At 38.0% G+C, this 26,830-nt stretch overlaps 3 protein-coding genes and 2 long non-coding RNA genes across 6 annotated transcripts; 3 read left to right on the top strand and 2 right to left on the bottom strand.

Annotated features, from left to right (window-relative positions):
• Positions 1-6,025: 6,025 nt before the first annotated feature.
• LOC140776396 (uncharacterized) lies at positions 6,026-8,841 on the bottom strand. The gene is made up of 3 exons (XR_012106880.1): positions 8,579-8,841; positions 6,404-8,433; positions 6,026-6,277 (listed from the first exon to the last, which is right to left on the bottom strand). It is a non-coding gene; the product is annotated as an uncharacterized lncRNA (long non-coding RNA).
• A 1,006-nt stretch (positions 8,842-9,847) lies between these two features.
• LOC140775381 (uncharacterized) lies at positions 9,848-15,157 on the top strand. 2 transcript variants are annotated; one of them, XM_073118646.1, is made up of 3 exons: positions 9,848-10,685; positions 10,794-11,133; positions 14,244-15,157. In XM_073118646.1, the coding sequence occupies exons 1-3, from the start codon at positions 10,081-10,083 to the stop codon at positions 14,988-14,990; spliced, it is 1,692 nt and encodes a 563-aa protein (XP_072974747.1). In that variant the 5' UTR covers positions 9,848-10,080; the 3' UTR covers positions 14,991-15,157. The 2 variants fall into 2 exon arrangements, with proteins under 2 accessions (XP_072974747.1, XP_072974746.1); XM_073118645.1 differs by having other exon boundaries at positions 9,848-11,133.
• Positions 15,158-17,373: 2,216 nt separating this feature from the next.
• On the top strand, positions 17,374-18,763 carry LOC140775889 (divinyl chlorophyllide a 8-vinyl-reductase, chloroplastic). Its single transcript, XM_073119372.1, has one exon. It carries the CDS (start codon positions 17,416-17,418, stop codon positions 18,652-18,654), a length of 1,239 nt encoding a protein of 412 aa, XP_072975473.1. The 5' UTR covers positions 17,374-17,415; the 3' UTR covers positions 18,655-18,763.
• A 2,213-nt stretch (positions 18,764-20,976) lies between these two features.
• On the bottom strand, positions 20,977-23,106 carry LOC140776072 (uncharacterized). The gene is made up of 2 exons (XM_073119630.1): positions 22,700-23,106; positions 20,977-22,332 (listed from the first exon to the last, which is right to left on the bottom strand). Exons 1-2 carry the CDS (start codon positions 23,050-23,052, stop codon positions 21,678-21,680), a joined length of 1,008 nt encoding a protein of 335 aa, XP_072975731.1. The 5' UTR covers positions 23,053-23,106; the 3' UTR covers positions 20,977-21,677.
• Positions 23,107-24,452: 1,346 nt separating this feature from the next.
• LOC140776150 (uncharacterized) lies at positions 24,453-25,680 on the top strand. Its single transcript, XR_012106838.1, has 2 exons — positions 24,453-24,845; positions 25,255-25,680. It is a non-coding gene; the product is annotated as an uncharacterized lncRNA (long non-coding RNA).
• The last annotated feature ends 1,150 nt before the right edge of the window (positions 25,681-26,830 follow it).

Genomic DNA, 26,830 nt, shown 5'->3' with positions numbered 1-26,830 from the left:
AGGCCACGTGGCATGCTCATCCTTAGCTGCAAATAAATCAAAGGGCTCGTATGGTATTGCGTTCCACTTAATACCACAGGTTTGCTTATTTCTTTTTATGCCCTCATCCTTTGTCTTAATAACGGGTCCTACCACTATTCCTCTTGTTAGAGAACGTGGGCGTTTTGGGTAATTAGCATCTCTTTGTTTTGTATTATGTTCGTCGTGGGAAGTGGTTCTTGGACGGTGGAGGATAACATGGAGATTCTGACAGGTTTTTACCGCGGATCTGCTACTCGGCCTCAATTAAGCTATGGCCCGATGGCTAGCCTACGCGTGGCTATTTACTTGTTGCAGGTTGTTCAAGAATCCTCGCGACATTAAGAGTAACGTGAGGATGAGGTGGCAGTCCGACATGATGATGGATTTAGTTGAAAGATTGGACCACACCGAGAAGCGGTTGGCAGTACAAATTGGAATACTGAAGCCACGTTTTTGATGCTTTGAAAAATTCTATTAGATACCTTGGGGCATGGAATATGGTGTTGGCTTATCCAGAAGAGATATCCAAATTATTGATCTTATCTATTAAATCCAGGGGGATAATAATAACTTAACCCCTTTCATTCGACAAGAATGAAATAGAATATTTTTTGTGGATAATAATAACTTAACCCCTTTTATTTGACTCTACCAAACGGGCTGTTGTAGATGGTGGAGCGTGGAAAAAAGAAGCCAAGTCCAAACTTAGGGTTGGTTTGTTGTCATGTAGAAGGGATGTCGGAGGGACAGTAAGATCTGACAACTCCGGCCTGATTGCTTGGATCCGCGAACCACACATATAATCCAGTGTGGTTTCTGTAGATCCCGAACATCCAATTGGCCGCCCGCCGAGGAGGTGGAGTGCGGGTCTCTCTTTTTATGGATAATGCAGTAGAGTCACCAATGGTTGAGGTGGCACGCAACTTGGGCAATCATGGTGGCATTAAAGAATCTCATCCATGCTGTGTTGTCCCCGTTTCTAGACTAGGCTTTGGCTCGACGTGTCGCATCCGGTAATTATAGAATTGCTTAATTTCATTTTATCGTCTCGCAGTTTAATTGAATGGCTAATGTGCATTTTTGACCCATGTAGTTATTGTCTAAAATCACTTAATCCTCCTTTAATTCAAAAAATTTCAAATCAGTCTATCTAGTTTAATACAGTCGTTATGGCTATTTTGGTCATTTAACTATATCATTATAAAATCTGTATGTTGTCTTTAACTAACAAGATATTGACATTTTGGCATCATTAAATTAAGTTTAATAAAAAAAACTAACACCTTAGTTATAAATATAAAGACTAATTTGAGATTTTTTAAAGTACAAAGGCTAAAGTAATTTTATACATAAGTACGGAACTGTAAAATATATTTAACCTTTAATTCAATTAGTATAATTTTTTTAATAGTTTTAATATAAGCATTTAATATTTTTGTGGTCCTGACTAAAATACAACGGGCTAGTATGTAGGAAATGCCATGAGAAAGTATAGAATATAACGGGTTTGTATAAAAATGTCAACACAAATTGTTAGAATTAAGAGTGACTAGTTATTTTGTTGATCTAGCAAGTAACGTGAAGTATCAATTATTTATCCAAGTACTATATTTGGTTTAATTATGTAGAAAAAAATTCAAAACTTGTCTTGAATTGTTTATATATTTGTCAAGCAACATATGTTATCATATTTATATATCGACATATAAATTCTATAGCATATAAATTTATTGGGAAAATCTTTTATGTTTAATAAACATCGGTCAACATACGGTGGTGTGTCTTTATGTCGATGTATATACATGTGTCGGCTAATGGATTTCTTTCGATAGTTAACCACCAGGGAAATCAATTAGCACCGGTAAATATCTTAGTGTCGAAATATGTACCTTATGTGATGTATACATATGTTAGCTAATAAATTTCTTTTGGTAGTTAACCGTTAGGGAAAGCATTTTGGCCGATGTGTAAAAGCACTAGTAAAGAAATGTTTACAAACAAATGATGGTAAAAATTTTTACCGCTTGGGTTCTGTAACATTCCACAAAACAGCACAAGTGTTGAGCACGTGCTTGACATTTTTCCCCTTTTTCTTCTCTCTTCTTTCTTTCTCTCTCACCCTACAACCTCTTTTTTCCCTATTCATTCTCGTTGCACAATTGCTGTTGCTAGAGCGTGCCAGTGTTGTCAAATGATCTGTGGGAGATTCCTCAATTTTCCTCTTTATTTAATTTTATTTTAATAGCACAAATAGTCTTATCTCTCTACCTTTAGTTTGTTTGCCTTCATTGGAAAAGATGGCTGTCTGATCATCTCATCTCGACATCATGCCGGTCTGAGGAGATTCATCTTGCTAGGCTTTTATTGGTTGTTGTCCTTCTTGGGTTCTTCCTTACCCTGGGAGCGGCCACACCGAGTGGCTCCTTCTTGTCAATTTTCGAGGGTGAATCTAACCATCGTCATAACCATCTTCACTCTTCGCCTGGTCAAGAGCTCTTCTCTTCATGAGGAAGCTTTTAATGTCGTCCTTTGGTGCCCTTGCTACTTAGTTTGTTGGGCAAGTCATCTCTATGGCGATCGACAGTGGAGTAGGGTCGAGCATCGACGACCACCTCAATTAGCCACTTTACACCTCGTGAAGGTTGCTATGGTGGTGGAAATGGGTTCACTATCGTTGATTGGGATAGTCGATGGCAAAAATTATTTGACAACTCTCTTCATTATCAAGCTTCTCCTCTTTGAGGTGAGACCTTTTTTTCACCTCCGATGGAGTTGTTGCCTCGTTGTTTCTTCCCTTTTTTCACATCTGATGGAGTTGTTGCCTCGTTGTTTCTTCCCTAGCATGTAAGAAGTCGTCGATGACTGACTTTACTATTGGTGGCAGTGATTGCCAGTAGCCACCTCTTTCTCTCTTAACTTAGCTATTTATTTTCTATGGAGAGAGAGAGGATGGGGGGAGGGGGGATGGTGTTGGGCTTGGGTTGGGTGCAACTCAACCCAAGTGGCGAGTGGGGCTACAAGTAGCCCAGCCCAAGTTGGCTTAAGTTGGGTGAGGCCTAGCCCAAGTTGACTTTGGTTAGGTGAGATCCAACCTAAGGTGGGATAGATTTTGTTGTAGCTAGCCCAACCTAGTTTTGCCTTTATTTTGGTTGCGACCTAGCCTAGGTTGGGCTGGGCTTTTTTACCAACCTAATGGGGGTGATGTTATGGTCTTTGGGTTGGTTGCAGCCCAACCAATGTTTTATGCCTATATTGGCCAAAGTATGTTAGTTGCTTTTTAATTTGTTCTAATTTATTTTATTTAATTAACCATGTCAACTTAGGCCCTTAAATTTTATATATTATATTTACTATTAATTGACGATAATTAGTGTAATAGTGAATATGAATGTATTTGTATTCATTACACTTAATGACATGTTAAATCGTTATTATTACTATAACAATTTTACCTGAGCAATAAATAAAAAAATTCTCAAGTGGGCATACTCAAACCTATAGCGACAGCCTGTGGATTATTTAAATAATTAGTTTCAGATAAAATCTTATGCTTATACTTTTATTACTATATGAAGATAATCTTGTGGCGAAAAAGAAACAAGTTAACTGAGAAACGGTGTCAAACAAGTAAATCATCCATAGTCTAGGAGTACTTACTATTGAGGTAATATTTATTTTATAGTTTTATCACATACATATTATGCATGTGTAGATACTTATATACTAGTCAACATAATTATATTTATTTAGAGCTTTACAATTATAGATGAAATATTAAATACATTCTTGGGGTATGATAACTATGATTTATATGTTGCATGGTTGCCGATGTTAACCTCTGCACCACTTACACATCAACATATAGTTAAGTTTTACCTCAGTAGTGTCTTTTACTCTTTCAGCCAGATGTTAGGAGGTAGAATGTATCTACTACCTATATCTATATTAACTAATGTTTGAGGTTGTTAGGTCTTAGAGAGGACTATCAGTCATCATGTATGCTAGTTTAAGCAGGCGTGAAACTACTGAGTACTAAAACTAGACAGTGGATGATATATAAACTATATCTGTGGGATAGGGGTTGTTGGACTTAGCGGTACCCGATGGGTGCAAAGTGAGGGCGCTTGTGTGAGCTCAGTGCTCTATGGCTATGTTGATCCTAGTGCTCCACAATTATGATGATGAGTTGAGGCCTGTGTGGGTAACATTTGGGTGCGTGTGATGCTGATCCATGTGATGGTGGTGAGCCTATAGTAGAGATACTTAGTCTACAACAATAGATAGTTAGTTAGTTGTTCTTTAGATAATGAACAGACGATAATACCATTAGATGTCTTTCCTCCTCGATTGTGTTGCTCAATATGAGCATTTAATGTTATTATAGTTGTGGCTCTCCACGAGCTTGAGTCAAAAAGAATTTGATAGTTTGGAATAATGCATAACATGTTTATTGTTATTAATACATGTAACATTTAGTTATGGACAATGGGCATATTGTACGGATGCATTACTTACTTGGCTTTATGCGTCCTTAGTAAAATGTGTAAATTAGTAGATAATCTCAAGTTCGTAGAGGAGCTGGTGAGGATTATTTATAACTCAACTATTTATTTTATTCTTGTAAATTAAGCTGATGGAATGTAGCCCTTTGCGCGGGCATTAGTATCAAATGGAGTGTATGTATATGTATTTTTGGGCTTGTTATAATCTATGATATTTTGGGCTTCTTTTTACTTGAGTTATTTGTAAAAATTTTGAGCTTTTATTTTATATACTATATATAAATATTGACTAATATATATTGTGGAAACAACGTAAGTTTTACTCAAGTGAAAAACACATGTATTTAGAGACGGGTATTTTAGATTTATCTAATATTTATTTAAATGCTAGTGTAAGTTTTCATCGGTGCTTATATAATTTATAACAGTATATAAAGAGGCCAATGAAAACTTGTTTTGGCCTAGTTAACCTTAAACTACTTCCAAAAATTAGGTGTTTGATTATACAGAATTCAAGTGGTGTCATAATACAAGTAATACGATATGAAAGATAGAATTTAGGAAGTATTTTATGTCAAACAACTAAAACACACTTTATTAGCTTCATAATAAAGGAGAGAGAAGATAACACAAGAGGAGAGAATGGTTGAAATAATACTTGATCGAAGTGATGTCTTTTCAAAGAAAAATATAATATTGGTAAATAAAACATAATTGGATAGAAGAAGAGAATAGAGATAAAAATGTATTTAATTAGGTTGTGTTGAAGCCATATTACTTTAAACTAGTGTTTGAATACATAATTAAATTAGTCTTCACTAAAATGGTTTAAAAATAGATCTAAACTTGACCCAAATGAGGAGAGGCAAAGCGCATAATACTAGTGAAGATAGTAAATCATAATAATAATAATTTAAATCATGTTTATAGTTACTATGTAGATCATCCTAGACTACGGACTACAAGTGAAAACAAGTCATATTAAATTCAATTTTAATCTAGATTTATACTGGACTTTTGCTACATATGAGTTCAGATTTTTCTATCTGGCTTGATATCTGAATTTGTACCATATCCATATAGTCTACGCGGACATAGATGTGGGTTGAAAAATAATATCCAAATTAATATATCCACTTATCATTTAATTTAAAATATTATTAAAATAGTGATATAAAATATTTTTTATACTTTTATATCAATTTCTAATCTACTGCATATACTTACTTACTGATCATCTATATAATTTATTAATTATATAATAAGTTCTTATACATTCACCAAATAAATATAGATATATCTGATATTAGATCTGTTTCTAATAAAAATAAATAAAAGACTTCTACCTCCATTAAACAGGCACTGAAAAAAGGAGGCATTTGTAAAAAAAAAAAAAGAATTCTTTAGTTTTTAAAATAATAAAAATATATTAAATTATATACACTCATTATTATAAAAAGATGTGCATCTAATGTAATAAATAAATAAATAAACGCAGTCAATTATAAGAGCTTAATTTTACTGCAATTTTTTTTGTGTGTGTGCAAATTGGCCCTAGAGAAAGGATTCAAGATTTATACAAAGACATATTCAAATGAAACTTAGCACTAAGCATCCCTTTATTACATATTACGTACGTAGCCTCATCGATCAAACGGCCCAGCGAGCCCCATCACATTGGTGGTCCGCGGTGCCCACCAAAGAATGGCCCACAGCATTCCCGCAGCACGCAACAGCAGCACAGGAAGTAGAAGCTGCAACCAAAAAGATTAACCAAATCTCAATTCTTTCAACAAGAATCAAATAACCAAAAACCAATCCTTGAGGAGAGAGATGACAACAAACAAGCAAACAACAAAGAAAGAAGAGTTTAAACACACCAAGAGCCGAGACAGCCACAAGGCCCCCAGCCCGGCGGCCCTCCGGGTCCCGGCCCCCAGCCCGGCGGCCCTCCGGGTCCCGGTCCCCAGCCCGGAGGCCCCCCGGGTCCCGGTCCCCAGCCCGGAGGCCCTCCGGGCCCCGGTCCCCAGCCCGGCGGACCGCCGGGTCCCGGTCCACCACCAGGCCCTCCTGGTCCCATTTCTCTCTGTCTGTACGAGTGTGTGTGACTGTGTGTTTTGCTAAGAGAAACTAAATGTTATATTAGGAGGTGGTAATGATAATATATAGAGGAATGGAGTGGGTAGGCCCTGTTTGGTGATTTGATAACCCTTCTACCTGTCCAAAACTCTCAACGTCTGCTCTTCTGGAGCTACCATTCTCACCGTTAAAACGATGGATCTGTCACTCATTTTAACAGGAGCAAATTGTCCGCTTGTTAATCTAGAAAGTTGGCGTGGCCTCGGCAGATTGGACTATGCTCCATTATTGTTTTTAAAATATAATTAGAGCCATCAAATCCATACTAATTTTCATTGTGGATAAATTATTGTTTTGGATAACTACGAGAGTGTGCTGGTTGGAAACGCATTAGCCCTTCTAGAGGATCTAAAGGAGTAAGTCTTCAAACGAAATCGCTACTCTTTGTCTGTCTAGTCTGACTCAAAAGACTGTCTGTAGTCTGACTTTCTATGCATGTCTATTTTAATTATTTTTAATTTAAATATTATATATTTAATAAACTAAATATTAACATATATGCATAGTTTTACAAGAAAATTACGCTCAGCCTGATAAGGTTAATGTCTCTCTAAATAATTTATCAGTGGTGTAAACTTTAAGTGCTTATTATGTGATAAAAGAGTTATCTTCGGTCTCTAGTCTATTTCGTATTATATGCATATATACTTTGAGCTTATTATGGCCAGGAGAATTAACTTAGTTATCTAACTTTCTCTATGTCTGCTTGTATATTTAACTAAGATATAGTTATAGTTATTATGTTTTCTATCTAAAATTAATACTGTTGTGCCTTTTTAATTAACAAAATATTTATCAGTTTGAACAAAATTTATTTCTATTTTTTCATACTTACATTTTTGTATTACTAAACCACTAAACTTTGTTGAATATATTAGTTATTTAACAGAAAAAATCTGAGCCATTTAAGTTATTTTATAAGATCACAAAATTTAGGAGGTAAAGTGGGATAAAATGTATTTAATTATATATAAAAAAAGAAAAATATCCAACAAGGTGTCATGCAAGCAGAAAGGAAATCCTGAACCGGTTTTACTTGGCTCAGTTTGCCAGAATCAAACCCGGTTTTTTTCTTCACCCTCGATTCCTCTAAGGGTTAAGGATTTTGAACTCCACGACATAGGCAAATTTCCCTCTTCTCCAACCATTTGGTATCTCTCGCTCTCAAACACCAACCCAGATGTCGAAGAAAGCTCCTACGAGTAGTAACTCCGCCGCTCATGGTGGTAGTAGTAGTAGTAGTAGTAGTAGTCGATGCCTCCGCTCTCAGAAGACCGCTGTTCGAAGGTCTCCACGATTCCAATCTCAAAAGGGTGAGACTCCCGTCGAGAAGCGACCCAGTTCTAAGAAGCAGCAGGATAAAAGACCCTCTTCAGAGAAGACCCTCATCAAATCACCCTCCTTTTCCCCAAATCCTGAAGAAACCCCAACTGCGAAGAAAACCCAACATTGGTTCTCTACAAGAAGCAAGAAGAAACCTTTGGAGTGTATCAAAACCAAGGATTCGGCAGTAGCAAGAGTTGTGTTAGCCGAAGGAGGTCGTTAAGGTTAGCTTGTAGGACATTATCGATTAATTCAGAAGAAATTGACATGGCCAAGAAAGACATTCAAATGAAACTTAGCACTAAGCATCCCTTTATTACATATTACGTACGTAGCCTCATCGATCAAACGGCCCAGCAAGCCCCATCACATTGGTGGTCCGCGGGGCCCACCAAAGAATGGCCCACAGCAATCCCGCAGCACGCAACAGCAGCACAGGAAGTAGAAGCTGCAACCACAAATACCAACAGCAACAACAGCTCACAAATCTCAATTCTTTCAACAAGAATCAAATAACCAAAAACCAATCCTTGAGGAGAGAGATGACAACAAACAAACAAACAAACAACAAAAAGAGAAGAGTTTAAACACACCAAGAGCCGAGACAGCCACAAGGTCCCCAGCCCGGCGGCCCTCCGGGTCCCGGCCCCCAGCCCGGCGGACCGCCGGGTCCCGGCCCACCACCAGGCCCTCCTGGTCCCATTTCTCTCTGTCGGTACGAGTGTGTGTGAGTGTGTGCGTTTTGCTAAGAGAAACTAAATGTTATATTAGGAGGTGGTTATGTTAATATATAGAGGAATGGAGTAGGTAGGAGAGGCCCTGTTTGGTGATTTGATAACCCTTCTACCAGTCCAAAACTCTCAACGTCTGCTCTTCTGGAGCTACCATTCTCACCGTTAAAACGATGGATCTGTCACTCATTTTAACAGGACCAAATTGTCCGCTTGTTAATCTAGAAAGTTGGCGTGGCTTCGGCAGATTGGAGTATGCTCCATTATTGTTTTTTAAAATATAATTAGAGCCATCAAATCCATACTAATTTTCATTCTGGATAAATTATTGTTTTGGATAACTACGAGAGTGTGCTGGTTGGAAACGCATTAGCCCTTCTAGAGGAGGGTCTAAGAGAGTATGTCTTCAAACGAAATCGCTAGCCTTTGTCTGTCTAGTCTGACTCGAAAGCGTGTCTGCACGTCTATTTCAATTATTTTTAAATATATTTAATAAATTAGATATTAATATATATGTATAGTTTTACAAAAGACAATTACGCTCAGCCTGATAAGATTAAATTCGGTCCATTATGACAGACTATATCTCTTGAAGTGATTGATGAGTTAGGCCATTTCTCAATGATTAACTGACTTTTCATTTAAAAGGAAGAAACTTTGTGCTCTTGATTGGCTCATATTTAAGCTAGGGACTTCCATTTGGTGTAGCTTCACAGTATTAGGGGAAAGTTAATGTCTCTCTAAATAATTTATCAATGGACAGTGGAGTAAACTTTAAGTGCTTATTGTGTGATAAAAGAGTTATCTTCTTCTCTAGTCTATTTCGTACTATATGCATGTACTTTGAGCTTATTATGACTAGGAGAATTAACCTACTTATCTAACTTTATTTTGTACCATTATGCCTCCTTACATTTTTAACTAAGTTATAGTTATTATATTTTCCATCTAAAATTAATAGTGTTGTGACTTTTTAATTAAAAAAATATTTATCAGTTTGAACAAAATTTAATTCTACTTTTTCATACGTATATATTTTTATTACTAAGCCACTCTAAACTTTCTTGAATATATTAGTTATTTAACAGAAAAAAATCTGAGCCATTTAAGTTATTTTATAAAGGTAAAGTGGGATAAAATGTATTTAACTATATATAAAAAAGAAAAATATCCAACAAGTTATCATGCAAGCAGAAAGTAAATCCTGAACCGGTTTTACTTGGCTCAGTTTGCCAGAATCAAACCCGGTTGTTTTTCTTCACCCTCGATTCCTCTGAGGGTTAAGGATTTTGAACTCCACGACATAGGCAAATTTCCCTCTTCTCCAACCATTTGGTATCTCTCGCCCTCAAACACCAACTCAGATGTCGAAGAAAGCTCCTATTAGTAGCAACTCCGCCGCTCATGGTGGTAGTAGTAGTAGTGGTCGATGCCTCCGGTCCCAGAAGACCGCTGTTCGAAGGTCTCCGCGATTCCAATCTCAAAAGGGTGAGACTCCCGTCGAGAAGCGACCCAGTTCTAAGAAGCAGCAGGATAAAAGACCCTCTTCGGAGAAGACCCACATCAAATCACCCTCCTTTTCCCCAAATCCTGAAGAAACCCCAACTGCCAAGAAAACCCGACATGGGTTCTCCACAAGAAGCAAGAAGAAACCTTTGGAGTGTATCAAAACCAAAAATTCGGGCAGTAGCAAGAGTTGTTTTAGCCGAAGGAGGTCGTTAAGGTTAGCTTGTAGGACATTATCGATTAATTCAGAAGAAATTGACATGGCCAAGAAAACTCAGGCTAATTCTCAGCGATGCCCGCCAACTGTTTTGGTTAATGCCTCTCATGACGATTTGAGGCATGCCCAAATAGTAGAATGCTCTCCGGTTCACGAAACTTCGACATCTAAGTTTTATGAGGTCACAAAAGAGGCATTTTTGGCTCCTAGTCATGAACGCTCTCGGATTCAAAGAAGATCTGCGAGGTTGGCCTCTAAGAAAGATGCTGATTTAGCATCTTCTCGTGCTGCTGATTGCGGCATTAATCGAAGAAGATCTGAAAGGTTAACTTCTGATTCATCTTGTGTTTTCAGCCGAAGTACCGGTTGTGGAATAGAATTTGAAGATAGGAGAGGTTGCTCTAGAATTGTGGACAAAGTGGAGGTCAGGGTAGATGGGTTGGATAGTAAGAAGGCTAAGGAAGAAGAAGTAGGAAATGAAGGTAGCCCCTTGATTTTGGTGAACAGGGAAGTGAATGCGAAGAGGGTTAGAAAGAGAGTGGCAGATTCTGAAGAGGAGATTGAGACAGAAACAAGAGATATGCAGCGAGGTTGTGCTCCTGAGGAATGGACAAAAGAGCAAGACATGGCATTGCAGAAGGCTTATTTTTCAGCTAGGCCTTCACCACATTTCTGGAAGAAGGTTTCTAAAATGGTATTTTTCTAGATGTCCCTTTTATCATTTACATGTTTCACATAATTATCTTTGTTTATTACAAGTATTATAGCTTCCTAACAGTGTTTGATCTCTGTTAGAAGTTATCAAACCTTCATAAGTGTCTTACAAGTTCTACTTACTAATTTTTGAGCTTGTCATATTTTCATTTGATTGAATTACGCCACTGTCATATTTTTGTTTTCCTTCTTGTTATAAAATATTAATTATTTTTGTTTCAGGCTCTGTCTTATTCAGATAATACAGACTGCCATATCTGATATTTCATTTCAATATGTTTTTTGGGGACCAGCTAACCTATTATCCAAATAAAGTGCCTGTTTTCCCTTATGTTGACATAGTGGCATTTAATGTCTCTATACTTGATTATGGCATTACATTGGAGAGTTATGATAAGGGTCACATTCATTATTTTTGAACAGGCTAATATGCTCGCTAAAACTTTACTAATTATTTTAATATGCTCTTTGTGATCTTCAATATAAATGTAAATGTTGTACTTTGTCCATAATGTTGGAAGAAAGAGAAGTTGCAGCATTCTCTTTCTTTCTCAACAGAATTAAAGTTGGGATGTTTATAAAAGGATGTCGGAAATTTCGTGGAACTTTCACTAGCTTTATGCTCACTGTTGTGTCTATTAGAGAAGACTTTATCTGACTAAGGTTAGCTTCAGATATATGCCTCTTTATGAGGACATGGCAACATGCTGAAGAGCAAACAAACATGTTTAAACTCTAAAGATATTGGTTTATGTAGTTGAACTGTCATTTGCATTTTATAGTAAACGCAGATTACACTAGGACATGAATTATTTTAATGTTAAAGCATGCGTATATTCAGGACTGAAGTTTGGACAAATATACCTTACACCATTGTATCTGGACTTTCAAAGTACAATTGTTATCTTATATGCTAGACTTAAAAATATCGCTGCCCTTTTCCTACCATAATGCCTAGATTTTCCCTACATCATGCCTTTTCACAATTACCCAACAAGCATTTATCATTCCATGAATCAGTCATTGTACGAAATCTTGCCACATTTATCTGAAGTTCAGAGCCATGCTTGGTAAGAGTTTGTCCATCTTAATTTTGACCTGATCACCTGATTAATCTGATCTAAGGCATCTAACTCAACCAGACTTGCAACTGTTGGTGAACACTATTCAACCAAACTACATAACTTTGCAGGAGTTGATCTACCTAGTTTAGGTGGATTTTAGTTGAACCAAGTGCTCCATGTCTCATATGGTTTAGATATGCCATACAAAAGTGAAACTGCATTCATGTACTGTTAGTGAATCAAATCATTCTAGTTTCATGACTTACCTTGCCTTAAAGGTCCCCCTACACAAAGAGGCCGGTACTGGATACTTTGGATACTTTTCCTACAGGGAGTTTTGCCTCAAACATTTTTGCTCCTTTATAGGATTGTCCATGTGTTGCTATCAGAGTTAAATTGATATTCTCCTGCATGGAGGCACATGAGAAAGTCCTCAAATTAATTGGTTAAACCTTGTATTTCAGAGATGCACTTTTATGGAGCTTTGGCTGATATACCATAGGAGAAGATCTCAATTTGTCATTGTTCTCTGCCAGATCTCGTTTTGTAAATTGTTAGGTGCTACGAAACATGGACACTCACATGCTATCCAAATCAAATATATATATATAGTATCTGGTACTGATACATTAGTAGATTGAGTACATTTGAAAGATGATTAAGCACAGCTTGTCGGTCACTTCAAGGGACAGTTTCCTTTTGCCATATTGGATATTTGGGGAAATGGTCCAATGTACAACAGTAAAGGCTTGCCTTCACTTTTCACCATGAAAGTAATGGTGATTATACTGATCTCTTTGGAAATGTGAAATTTAAGTGAGAAGAGTAAAGTGTGTTTTGGTAATGGACTTGCCATTCATCTGATTAATCATCATTTACATTGAACATGATGTCATGTCAGTTTACATTTCTTATCAACATTAGAATCTAGTTGTCATTGAAAGATATATGATTAATGACTTTGAATGCTCCTAATTGGGTTTTTTGCTATTGAGTTAACTCTCACGATTTATAGATGCTTTTGCGTGTATGATATTCCATCTTATTGATGTCATAGTGTGGTGAACATTTTCCTGTGGATTATCACTTTACTTCATTGATGAAGAACAAACAAGTAATGGTTTATTCAATTTTACTATCTTAAGATTCAACTAAATCACATACCTGCAGATTTGTATCATATGCTTCAAAGACTTTTATACTGATGTCTGCATATTCTTTTGTATTGGTATGCATGTTCTGTAGACCTCATATTCTTCATGCATGTTTGCTACATGCATGCACACAAAAGACACAAAGATACTGACATACAAATATAGTCATATAACATACTTAAATAGGGCAGTATTTTAAGTTCAAGATGTTTTATTAGAGAAGGAATTGATTTATTTTGTATCAAGATGCAAATGTGGGAATTGATTGGCCCATGTGATCCGCAGCCACCCACATAAATGTGCTTCTGGTAGCATGCAATTCATGCAGTACATGAGATCCTGCTGCTCCCTGTCTTCATCAAGATGTATGTCTCCAATATATGTAGCAAAGAAAGTGATTGAGATGGTAGATCCGTTAAATGGTTCACCACTTTATTCACACACATGAGATTGTCGCCTCATGGTCCACTTCTATTATCAAAGACAGTCATTTTCCTGATGACCAAACAACCATAGCTGCCTGAATAACTCTGTCAGCGCTATTCTTGCCTTGTCATAAAATGTAACAATATGATGATGTGAACATTAATGCATTTTGTGGTCTTATACTCTATGTTGTTACTCTAAAACTTGTGTTGTTGTGCAGCTCTGAGTGAACCATATGGTGACATGTTACTCAAGTATTGGGACTTCAGTTCTATAATTAGATGATCTGGCAGAGCAGCCTGGTTGCATCGTGGACTTTTGAAACAGTTTAGTTACTGCATATTTTGTGTTGCTGCAGTACTTGTGCATGCACTCCATAAATGAGTACTAATCTTAGATTTGTTCAAGTAATGAGCTACTTTCTGACAGTTTTTTAACATCTGCAGGTACCTGGCAAGTCTATGCAAGAATGCTTTAACAGAATCCATGAAGACCATGTGACTCCACCTCCAACTCGACCTCGTACAAGATTACGTAAAGTGGAGATATCTCCAGCAGAAAATGCCACCTTATTAGACTGTAAATATCCTGCTCCTGTGGACTCAAAACCCAAAAGGAATAGGAGCACTAAACAAAAGACTCTTGCTGCACAGAAAACAGTGAGGCATATACTGAGGAAGCACTGCCTCATGGATCAAAGTGAGGAGGTCGACCATTTCTCAGTGCTTGAAACATCGCAAGATCCATCACTCCTGGATTCTCCAGGAACACCCGGCTCTGTGTTGAAGTCTTGTGGTTTCCTCCAGAAGTGCAACCAGAGATCTTCGTCAGCCCACAAGAAAGTGATGTCAAGATTCAGAACAAACCAAACAGACCCCAGTCCTGATGTTCTGAAGCAGATCAAGAACGTCACACTGCACGAGAAATACATTGACCACTTGCATTGTAGAGAAGCAAGGAGGAAAACTCATGCTAAGACTGGGAAATTATTGATCACTCCAACGCCGAGCAAGGCCAACCGCGAGCCAAAAGCTGGAGTCCTTAGAGCTGCCCAGGCTGCTCTCATCTCTGAAGCAAGAAATGTAATTGGCCATTTTAAAGAGATGCAGGCCAACCCTCATGATGCCCATGTGAATTGTGAATTTGATACTGATGATGAGGAAGATTATGGAAATATTGATACTGATGATTAACCATGATATTGATGATCAATGCAGTGACTTCGCCCATAACATTTTCAAAAGCAATTTTTATGCAATAAAGGGAAAAATAGTAAATAAATCCATGTGGTTTTACAGGTTTTCGCAACTATTTCATATGGTTATATTTTTATTAAGATAATGCTATGCTCATAAATACTATATAAACACTTTTGATATGACATCATTTTATCTATTGATAGCGATGGCTATGAGATGGAGAGAGAAACTATCAATGGACAAAATATTGTCATATTATCTTGTTATAGAACGTTTGTAAAGTGTTTTTAAGTATATCATTACTTTAAGTTGTTACGCTGTCAAGTTGTTTTTTCAAGCTAATCGTATTGCCGAGTCATCAACCGAATCGAGTCAAATCATTAAATAATTTTTTCACAATATTTTATTTGGGATTGGAGTCGAACTCATAATTGCATTGGTCATATGGAAGGTACCTACCAACTCTATTAGAGTTGATTGGTATATAAACACTTTTAATATAGCATCATTTTATCCATCAATAGTGATGGCTATGAGATGAAGAGATAAACTATCAATGGATAAAATATTGCCACATTATCTTGTTCGTGGAACATTTGTAAAGTGTTTTTGGGTATATCATTACTCTTTTTATTGTAGAGATCCATGTGTGTTGCAACTTTCTGTAGTTGATTCTTATAGTTTCATTTTTATAATAGAGATCTATAGGATCTGCAAACTTAGGAACATTGCATCTAGTTTGTTTTACCACAATTATTACTCTTGATAGCTTTAGGTCATAGGGAGTAATTTTAGAAGTTGCAAATTTATAAGGCTTAATACTGTCTCTTTGTGGTAAAACTAGAACTATAATGAGCAATTCTATGAAATTGAAAACAATATTATGCCCAAGAAATAATAGATAAGTACTCGATTTGCATTCTGCCATCCTGCATCATCCATTCAACCTTTTTTTCCCACAAAAAAAGTTGTGATAAAATGCAAAATCTTTCTTGAAAATGTTGATGATGTATTTACCGATAAGCACACTGTATGAATCATCGTTGATTCTAATGCTGAAGTTTTTAGAATACTATGTTTATTCTTTCAAACTTTTTTTTTTTTGAAAAGGAAATTCTTTTTATAGATCAACCACGGTTACAAAAAGCTCCGTTAGAGTCAGAGACCAAAATAGACAAAAAATCATTAGGAAAACCACCATCCCAAGTACAGCCATAACCTAAAGATCTATCCAAGTTAGCGAGCCATTCAGCAACGGAATTGGCCTCGCGAAAGATGTGTTTAACTTCACAATTATGATAATTGCTAGTTAATAGAAGGATATCATTAGTGATGGATTCCATCGACCACAGGGCCGGAGAGATGCCCTTGATGATGTTGATGAAGAGGAGAGAGTTAGATTCCAATCAAATATCGGTGAAATTCTTATCTTTCAAAACCAACAAAACCTCCCACATAGCAGCAACTTCGATTATCAAAATTGATCCATACTTTTCACATCTAACCCCTACATAGATTAGGCAGCAATTAGCCTACTAGATCACAAACCCCCCACCCCCACCTCAGATGGACCGAACGCTTCTATACCTATTTAATATTTTCCCTTTCATTTTTAAAGATCACCTTATTACAGTATTTCGAAATATCTTCTTCAAAGAGCCAGAAACTATTAACCTACTCATCCTAAAAATTGAGATTTACATCAAGATTTGCTCTCAACAGCTCCCATAAGGTAATAACAACCCTATAAGAGAAAAATAAGTGGGGGATGGTTTCCGATTCCAAGGAGCACAGAGGGCACAGATTGCACTAGTTATTTTGAGGCAGTTTAGATATGCCTTGGTAGAGATTTTTCCAACAAATTTTTGAGAGTAAGATTTTGATTTTGGAATGAATTTTAAGATTCTAGAGAACTCTCTTAAATGGGCAAATAGGTGCTTGGATATTCTCTTCATATTGTTTTATATTGTTATTGTCTTATAATTATGTGTATAAAATCACTTACCTTAAGAGCCAAAATCTTTCACCAAGAGCCGTTTACTAATTTTTGCAAATAGTTTGGGTGAGTAGTCACTTATTTGCAAAGCGAGTCTGAAAAATAAATCTATTTTACAGAAAAGTTCTTCGAATCGACTAGTTTATGATAGTCCTTGTCCAGAATTTTCCGTAACAGGAAAGTTATCCGATTAACGTAGAGGTGTGGAGTAAAAATGCTAAACTTATCACACTTGATGGGCAAATAGTACGATTCCATTTACCAATAGGAATTTTTTTTGTAGTCTAGTGGCTGTGGAGGATCCATTGGACTGACAAACGCAAGTAGATTTCGCAAGCCACAAGCACCACAGATGCCAGAAGCAAAACCTTTTCACTCCCCCTTCGGATTCCAAACTCATTCAGGCCATTCATCGAACACCAGATGATGTCCCTCTCCTCTTACCCCCACCCCCTTCTCCTCCGTTACCATACCACCCACCTCTCTCTCCTTTCTCCTCTCCCTTCTTCCCTCCTCATCCCAACTCTTCCCATTTCTAAACTCAGACTCAGAAATGTACGCCTCTCAATTCGTGCCTCCAGCTCCCAAACCCCTCCCACTCCCAAACCCACCTCCGTTTCCTCCTCCCCTTCCTTCCGAACCAGAAACCCAAGCGACGTCACCGTCCTCGTCACCGGCTCCACCGGCTACATCGGAAAATTCGTCGTCGGCGAGCTCCTCCGCCGGGGCTTCAACGTGATCGCCGTCGCCCGCGAGCGCAGCGGCATCCGCGGCCGCAACGACCGGGAGCAAACCGTCAAACACCTGGCGGGCGCGACGGTCTGCTTCTCCGACGTCACCGACGCCGCCGCGCTGAACGATTCCCTCGACGCCATCGGCCGCCCCATCGACGCCGTCGTCTGCTGTCTCGCGAGCCGCAACGGCGGTATCTCGGACTCGTGGAAGATCGACTACGAGGCGACCCGCAACAGCCTGGTCTCCGGGCGCCGCCTCGGCGCCTCCCACTTCGTCCTCCTCTCCGCCATCTGCGTCCAAAAGCCGCTCCTCGAGTTCCAAAAGGCGAAGCTCAAGTTCGAAGCCGAGCTCGAGAAGGAGGCGGCGGAGGACCCCGGCTTCACCTACAGCATCGTCCGGCCAACCGCATTCTTCAAGAGCTTAGGCGGGCAGGTGGAGTCAGTGAAGGACGGGAAGCCCTACGTGATGTTCGGGGACGGGCGGCTCTGCGCCTGCAAGCCGATAAGCGAGGAAGACCTCGCGGCATTCATTGTGGATTGCGTCATGGACGGCGACAAAGCCTGCAAGATCCTGCCGATTGGGGGCCCAGGGAAGGCGCTGACGCCAATGGAACAGGGGGAGATCCTCTTCCGGCTGCTAGGCCGGGAGCCCAAGTTCTTGAAAGTGCCAATCGGGGTGATGGATTTCGCAATCGGGGTGCTTGATTTCCTCGCAAAGGCGTTCCCTTCGTTAGAGGATGCAGCGGAGTTTGGGAAAATCGGGAGGTACTACGCCGCAGAGAGTATGCTTGTTCTGGACCCTGAGACAGGGGAGTACAGCGCCGAGAAGACGCCGAGCTACGGGAAGGATACATTGGAGGATTTCTTTTCCAAGGTGATAAGAGATGGGATGGCTGGGCAAGAATTGGGAGAGCAGACCATCTTCTAGCCTGGTCGAGACCATCTTCTAATAAAGCTACAACACTCATTTACTCAATAATTAATTTCTTCTAAAGAGTTTTTTTTATTATTTAATAAAACTATTTCTTCGAACTGCATTACGGAGTCATTAATCCAATCGAGCTAAATTATACGATTTTGTGCTATTATTTCAGATTTACAGGTTTTGAGAAAAAAGATTGAGGAAAACAAATAGCAATATGACAGGGCAAATGATAATTTCATGGCAGCTCCTAGATGTCACTAATTGAGATGTTAACTTCTTGTTTATGTCGGTCTCCTCTTCAACTTATCTATTTCCTTCCATCAAAAGTATTTAAATAGGGATAGTAGTTGCATCAAGAAATACAACTCTTTGGAGATAAAGAAAAATGCTACCGATAAATCCTCCTAGACTGAAAGGGTTTTCAGAGTTACAATGGTGGAGGCAAGAGAGATGCAATCTAATAAACTTATCAGTATATAACTCCAACCAAAAGGTATTGATGTATATATTTGAGAGGTTACAACTAACAAGTTTCAATCGAGCAAGAAAAATTAATCATGATATGTCAGTGTGAAAACCATTCGAAGTAGAGGTTCACAAAAGATTGATGAATTAGTAGTCTGAGAGCTTTCCCTAGCAACATTTTTTTTTTCACTCTGTTGCTTCTTTAATGAGATTATGTTTGGTTGCACAACAAGAAAATCGCTTACAGTGGATCATGAGGGAGTGTAAAGTTTACGGAGGAATTTGACCAGCATTTATCGCAAATAATGGACCTCTTATTCACAGACAAAGGGGCCTAATAGCGGTGCATTTCATATATAAATTTTATGCTCTCTTTATAATCAAATATACATCGACTATAAAAACATATATGCACAAGCCCTCTAAACTTCTATAATGGTTAAGAATGCAATTGTGGTCTAATACTGGTATGGTTGTCAAGTTGTCTTTTAGAATGATACCAAAAGAATATTAAGTTGAGATAGCTGAGAGGTATCAAACTAAGCTCAACTGTGACGGAGCTCACTTTGATGGCCGTCCTCGCGGTGGGATTGGCTTTGTCCGCCAGCGGCTCCCCTCTTCTTGCTGGTGCTGCTCTGGTGGTTGCGGCTGCCCTACCTGTGTGCTGAAGCAGAGGCTTCACTACTCCTCGCAATGCTTGGAGAAGAATGTCCACTCCACTGTCATTGAATCGGATTGCAAAGCCCTGGTTGACATCATCAATGGAGACAGATGCATCTTGCACGGTGGCTCTACATCATTATTGAGGATATCCAAACTACGATTTCTAATTTGAATATCATCAAGATCCACTTTGTTTACTACGAGGCTAATCAATTCTGACTGTATTTCTTTGTTCTCCTGTGAGCTATTCTCTACCTCTGGGTAGGAAAGAACCCACGTTTTGATGGTAAAAGCCAGAAAATATACATCAGACACTTCCAACAAAGAGAGAATAGAGAACTAGGACTATTGATTCAATTAAGGTGGCAAGCGTTCCAAAGGAGAGGTAGGACACATTAATTTAGCTGAAAATGGTGATAAAATAAATGCTTATTTTGACAAATGACATTAGCCAAGATGGAAATGGAGCTGAATAGAGAAAGCATAGCTTTCATCATAATCTAGGGCAGCAATATCTACACTCTACTTCCTGAAAAATATCTCTACACTCTACAAGACCTGACAAAAATGAACATACATTAATATAAAAACAAAATCATCATTTATATTTTGGTCGACTCGGTCCACTTAAAAATAGCATGAATAAAAGAACACTTTGGATCTTCGAAGAACAGAATTTAAAAGAAGTATGTTTATATTGTTTTGGAGTCGATCCACGAAAAAGACCAAAAATGAGAAACAATTTGGACCTTGGAGAACAAATTTGCGATATCTCCTCGTTAAAACCAGATCAATTTATTGAAACTGAAAAAGGAATAGGAAGACTAAAAGTTATATCTGTACATATATTTGTAAAGAAACTTCAAAAGTATAAACAGATTCACGCATGAATGGACAACAGTACCCTCCATTGAACTTATGCTACAAAGATCATCATATCAAGCTCTATACTTATCAAGCTATACCATTCTCAATCTGTAGTATTTAAATTGGAACTGACTGCTACAGGATAACTAACTTTATGATGCTCTCATAAAATTATTAAGGCATTGAGTAAAATTGGACAGGCTAAGATAGCAAAGAACATTGCTGTGAACTGTTACATGTTAAACCAGAATTCTTAAGTTGAATATCCACATATGGAAGGAGAAACCAGGTAATAGTCACACCCAAGAAAGCTTATGTTTTCTTAGGAAATAAAGAGCAAATTCATAGTGAACATATCCATCCCTCACAGCCACAAGAAGACAACATCTCTAAATTGCTAAATCCACTATTAATCATATCAGTTTCTGCTGCACATATTTCATGCAACAGAAAATAACACTTCAAAACTTACATTTGACTGAATGTTTAGGAAGAAACAAGATAAAGATCAAGGATCAACTTTCTCACCAAGTGCAATTTGCAACAAATTGGACGAGTTTTGAATGCTCTCCCTTTCTTTCCATTGAAGATCACAACTTCTAGATCAAAGCGAATTCATAGTGAACATATCCATCCCTCACAGCCACAAGAAGACAACATCTCTAAATTGCTAAATCCACTATTAATCATATCAGTTTCTGCTGCATATATTTCATGCAACAGAAAATAACACTTCAAAACTTACATTTGACTGAATGTTTAGGAAGAAACAAGATAAAGATCAAGGATCAACTTTCTCACCAAGTGCAATTTGCAACAAATTGGACGAGTTTTGAATGCTCTCCCTTTCTTTCCATTGAAGATCACAACTTCTAGATCAAAGCGAATTCATAATCCACAAAGCAAGTGAAACTGCGACCTGATGTCTGTGGTGAAGGTCCAAACTACAGAATATTGCTGAAGCTGACTCAGCTCTTAACTTTCGAGAAATTAATGAGAGAGAAGAAATCTAACAGCCACCTAACCAAAATCTAGGCTTTAAGCCTTCTGAACTGAAACCAAATCTCATAGTGGTTAAACAGCAAGCTATCATGTGTATGCTTTCCCACATACTCCAATCCCAAATTTGTGAGCCTCCTCGTGCATTCCTCCCCACCCAACCTGGAACAAAACTTGATGTTGTGGGACACAAAGATCTGACCTTTCTCAGGCTTTAGTCTACCCACTAGCCTCTCAAGCCCTAACCAAACAAGCTTATCAGGCATATGAAGGAACACTGCGCTTGCGTATATCAGATCATATGAAACCGCATCGCCAAATCTGCTAAAATCCATATCTTCCCCCTTGACAATCAGCGGCCTTTTGTAAAGAAGACCCTGCGAAGGCAACTCATAATGCAAAGCAGCCATGAGAGACAGCTCGTCACGTTCCAGACAATGGAATCGGCCAGGATCAAGATATCGGATAAAATGGAGACCGACTCGGAGTGTGCCGCAGCCAATTTCAAGAACATGATCAGCAGGGGTAATGCGGGAAGCGCTTGCAAGAAACTCAAAGACATCGCGGCCACCAGCCCACGGCTCCCCATAGTTACTGTGGTGTTCCTCCACCAGGAGCTCACCTGGGCAAGGGAGAGCAGTGTGGTTCACGGCAACACCATCCTCATAGTGGGAAATGCCTTTAAATCTACAACAAACAAAGCCAAGATCCAATTCTTAGAGAGGGTTTGATAAAAAGAAAAGGAGAGTGGAACAGCATGCTGGAAAATGACTACAAATCTAAGACAGACAAGCCCAAGATCTAATGGTGTTTGATTAAAATGAAAGAAAGAGACGAGCGCCGTCACTATCCTCGTAGTCGAATATGCCTCTAAATCCATGAAAAAGAAAAAAGATCAATTTTTTCGAGATAGGTTCGATCCAAATGAAATAGAAAGGAGTATCATTCCCATTTGATTGCGGGAAATGGCTCTAAATCTATGAAAACAGTCCAAGATCCAAAATTTACAGATGAGTAGGATCAAAAGGAAAGAGAAACGAATTGGATATCTAACCTTTGGAGATCCTCGAGCTGCTGTGATCGAGTCCGGGGATTGATGCCTTTCCGGAGAGAATGCCAAGCGGCGGGAGAGGAAGGGGGGTCGCGGAGGGAGTTGAGGGAGAGCTGAGACTTGAGCCAGGAGATGTCCTCTTGGGTAGTAGATACGGGGGTGGGGTTGGGCGAGGAGGTGGTGGTGATGGTAGTAGTGGTGGTGGAAGTGGAAGTCGTGGTTGGGCAAGAGCAAGAAGGAGACGGGGAGAGAGAGGTGAGGAGGAGGAAGAGGAGGAGGGCGAAGAACGCAGCCGAGAGGAGGAGGAGGGAGGGGATGGTGATGGATTTGGTCGAGGAGAAGGAGGAGATGGCCATGAGAGAGAGGATCGCGGCAAAGCAACGAGCTTGGAGTAGAAACAAGAGACTAGCGAGCCAAAGAACATTGATGGGTCGGTAAAGTCGTAATAATTTCTAATAAAGGACTTCGACTTGAGACGGGTAAAGATCTGGATAAAGAGGATTAGACCATAATCCGATTGAAAACGAATACGGATCTGAAATTATGGATCCGACAAGTAGGCAAGTAAAAAAGCTCCGATAACAACTCACAAATTATGATATTTATGTGTAGCAATTCATAAAGTTTAACTTAGAATATTTTCCGAGAACAAAATGTCAAAATTATTTTTCCTTTTTTTAAGGGGAACCGTAGGGATATATAGTTTCATTAATGGATTAAAGATTATTTGATATATAAATAAATAAGAGGAGAAATAGGGCGACGACTCTTTTAACACAAACACCTACACTTATCTTTTTTATTTTTATTTTTTGAAAAAAGCTTGTTTGGTTATAATAATGAAACATCACTAAAATTAAAAAAAGATATTAAAATTTATGGTACAAATAAAATAAAATATAAAGCACAGACAACTTTAGAGGATTCATAGACACAAAAGAGTATAAAGTTAGCATACAACTCCATCATGGTTTAATAGTTAAAAAAATTTAAATAGTCGGAGAAATAAGATTCCCCAGTCGACTACTTTTTACTCAATATTAGGCTGAATATACACTCGTGATATATTTTTTTTCATGAAATAAGATTAATCAACTTTCTTAGGCTACAAATTTTGATTTTTGACGCTATTTCTTGGAGCTATAACATGGATACAAAGAATTTATAAAAATTTTATAAAATAATTTCTGAGGAGAAATGAACATAGCTTCTTATGCTTATGTAATATTTGATTAAATAATTTTCATATCTCAGCTTCTTTTTTTTATTGCATCTTATTTAGCTTGCTCTATGCATGCGGTGAGAAGCTATCTAACATAATTATATCAGATTTAATTACATTTAGACTCCTCTAATTTATCTTTTAAAAAAAATCTAAGGACCATTTTATCATCCTTTCTTTTTTCCTCTAAAATAAGGATAGGATGGTTCCAGTGGTGCATAAAATTAGCCACATAATATGTCCTCCATTAAAAATTTAAAATGTTTAGGTGAGTTTAGACAGTTAGGATGTCAAAATGAAACAAAAAATAAATGAGGAGTTGAAAGCAAGATTAGATCTATCTCTCTAGTGGATATGTGTACTTGACAATTTGGCTTCTAGGAATAGTAGGTAATCTCCAGACACTTCATTCATTTCTCAACATCTTCTAGTGTGATAGCAACTCTTGATGCTCTCTAATTTTCCATCCTACATATTTATAATCAAAGGATGCATACCCAATTAAATAGAGTTTGCAACTGTGCCATACTTTTTGCCACTTTTACTACTAAGTGGCAAGATTGTTGAATGTTAGTTGTAGAACAGCAGCTAGGCTTTGGATGGTGTAGAATGGTAGTGCTATTCATCCACAAGGGCATATAAATATTCACAAGGATAGATGAAACTTGAGAGCAAATTTGTTCACCGAAGCAAATTTGTTCACCGAGTTCCTCTTCTCCTTGTTTTCTTCTTTCTGGTTAGTAGTGTGTTGGAAGCTAGAATGGGACCTGGAGGACCCGGAGGGCCTGGAGGACCTGGAGGACCTGGCTGGGCTCCTCTACCTGGAGGTCCTCCTGGCTTTGGGCCTGGACCTGGAGGACCATTCTGGGGGCCTGGACCTGGAGGGCCATTCTGGGGACCAGGATTTGGTGGATTCTTTCCATCATGGTTTGTTCTCTTTGAACCTTAGTTTCATTTGATTTTTGTATTATCATTATTTCTTTTTAGGCTCAAGACATGAAGACTTCATTTTTGGTTCAGCAAGCATGGAGTTCTTAATTTTGTGCTGGGAAACAGGGAAAGAGTTGGCTGACCCAGTAATTTGTTTTTAAATTCTTGTGTGGTTTCTTCTTAAATTTGGTGCTTAAATGAGGGCCTTTTGTGTGCATACTCCTTGGAATTCTCTTTATACTTATGAGTATGGTTCTTATAAATTTGATATTTGTATGTAGATTAGTCAAAACTCATGTTTCCTTTGCATGAATCATTTGTATATATTTCATACATCTTACTGCAATTTGATTGGAATTTGCTATCATTTTGAGGAACTAACATGAGTTTCTCTTTTCTTTGACAGTTTCTACTTCCTCTGCTGCTGTTGCTTGCTACAAGAATGCTGTGGCCCACTTTTTGGTGGGCCTCCAGGTCCACCTGGCCCAGGTGGGCCACCCTTTTGATACCAAGGATAATCAATCAGATCACAATCAGAGAGAGAGAGAGAGAGAGAGAGAGAGAGAGAGAGAGAGAGAGAGAGAGAGAGAGAGAGAGAGAGAGTAATAATTATGTGAAGGATATTAGGTTGTATTTTTACTTACTAACCTAATTCCATTTCTCTATGGCGTGGTGTGCACTATGTAGAGTTGGTTCTTGCTAGAAGTTGAACCAGAAGAACCAAAATATGAGCATTGATGTCTTGAGTTGTAGAGTAATTGGTTATCTGTGACATGGATTTTGTTACATATATGTCTTGCTAAAATTATGGTAATTTGGGTAGTAGGATAAATCATTTATCTTATTCTCTTATTCCCTCCTCGCCCACCCAATAAAAGAAATACAAAATAGAAGGCAACAAATCCAATATACATCTTATATTTTTCATCTTCAAATTCTACTAGACAAAGAAGAAGATGATAGCACAAATTTCATGGCATAACTAATGTTACAATGTGGTAATGTGAAATTGTTTACTCTTTTGTTCCAACAAGAGTTGGATATTGTCAAATTAAATTAAATTTGTCTAAATACCGAATACTTTATTATTTGGTATTTAGACTAATTTAATTTGGCATCTCAAACCTAATCAAGTTGATTTACTATTCATGAAGTACTAGTTTATGGTTTATAATTAAGTTGATTTACTAGTTTTGGCCAATAACATGATTTGCATGATTGAATGATTCGATGGATTTAGAGGATCATTGTTAATTTAGCCTATCACTATTTAGAATTCAATTTGGTCTAATTGTAATTTGGCTGCAAGATGGATTTGAGGTTTTTCACCACTGTCACGTGGTGATTGAGTCTTATCAAACCATGACAAAGGTTATGAATTCAATTACCCATGTAGATGTTGTGGTTGGTATTTAATTAATTTTCTACTTGAGCACTATATACACATAGTTTGAATTTATTATGATTTATTTTGAAAAGATTGAATTAATTATCCAATCTATATATCAGAGAGGCCTAGCCTCTTTATCTAACTTATATTAGCCTATAGGATTATAATCTATTAAATAAAATATGGCTAAAGTCTATTCTATTGATTTCAAAGGTAATACAGATTTGTCGATCTGAGAAATTGGACTTCTAAGCTCCTTTATTTCTACAAATCATTGGTCACAGCAAAGCGCTAGGGCTTCATTTCTCCCCAATCTTGTGAGAGATTTTTCACGCTTCACCATAAGTCGTCCTTCATATATGCTCCCTAGCCACTCTAGCTAGGAGGAGGGGAAAGATATTCCTCCTCTCCTATGAGGTCTATCTAGCATTTTTCGTCCACTCCCTTTTTTCTCATTTTTTCTTATATTCAAGTTTATTGTGCTCGGTGTTAGAGTCTAACGAGGAATCCCCCTTCCTTAGGTGCTTGAGCACTGCCATTTTCTTCCTTGCTGGTTCTAACATAAGGGATGGGCTTTATAAGTAGAGAGGCA

This window comes from Typha angustifolia, chromosome 14 (genome assembly GCF_048772165.1).
Source record: "Typha angustifolia cultivar Huaian chromosome 14, ASM4877216v1, whole genome shotgun sequence".
NCBI lineage: Eukaryota > Viridiplantae > Streptophyta > Magnoliopsida > Poales > Typhaceae > Typha > Typha angustifolia.
This window is presented reverse-complemented; position numbering and strand designations above follow the sequence as displayed.

Bases quoted from the DNA above. Each gene is read 5' to 3' on its own strand.
- LOC140775381 (XM_073118645.1), top strand. From the start codon at position 10,081: ATGTCGAAGAAAGCTCCTATTAGTAGCAACTCCGCCGCTCATGGTGGT. The intron at 11,134-14,243 runs GTATTTTTCTAG...TAACATCTGCAG, and splicing joins GGAAGAAGGTTTCTAAAATG to GTACCTGGCAAGTCTATGCA.
- LOC140775889 (XM_073119372.1), top strand. From the start codon at position 17,416: ATGATGTCCCTCTCCTCTTACCCCCACCCCCTTCTCCTCCGTTACCAT.
- LOC140776072 (XM_073119630.1), bottom strand. From the start codon at position 23,052: ATGGCCATCTCCTCCTTCTCCTCGACCAAATCCATCACCATCCCCTCC. The intron at 22,333-22,699 runs GTTAGATATCCA...TGTTTGTTGTAG, and splicing joins CAGCTCGAGGATCTCCAAAG to ATTTAAAGGCATTTCCCACT.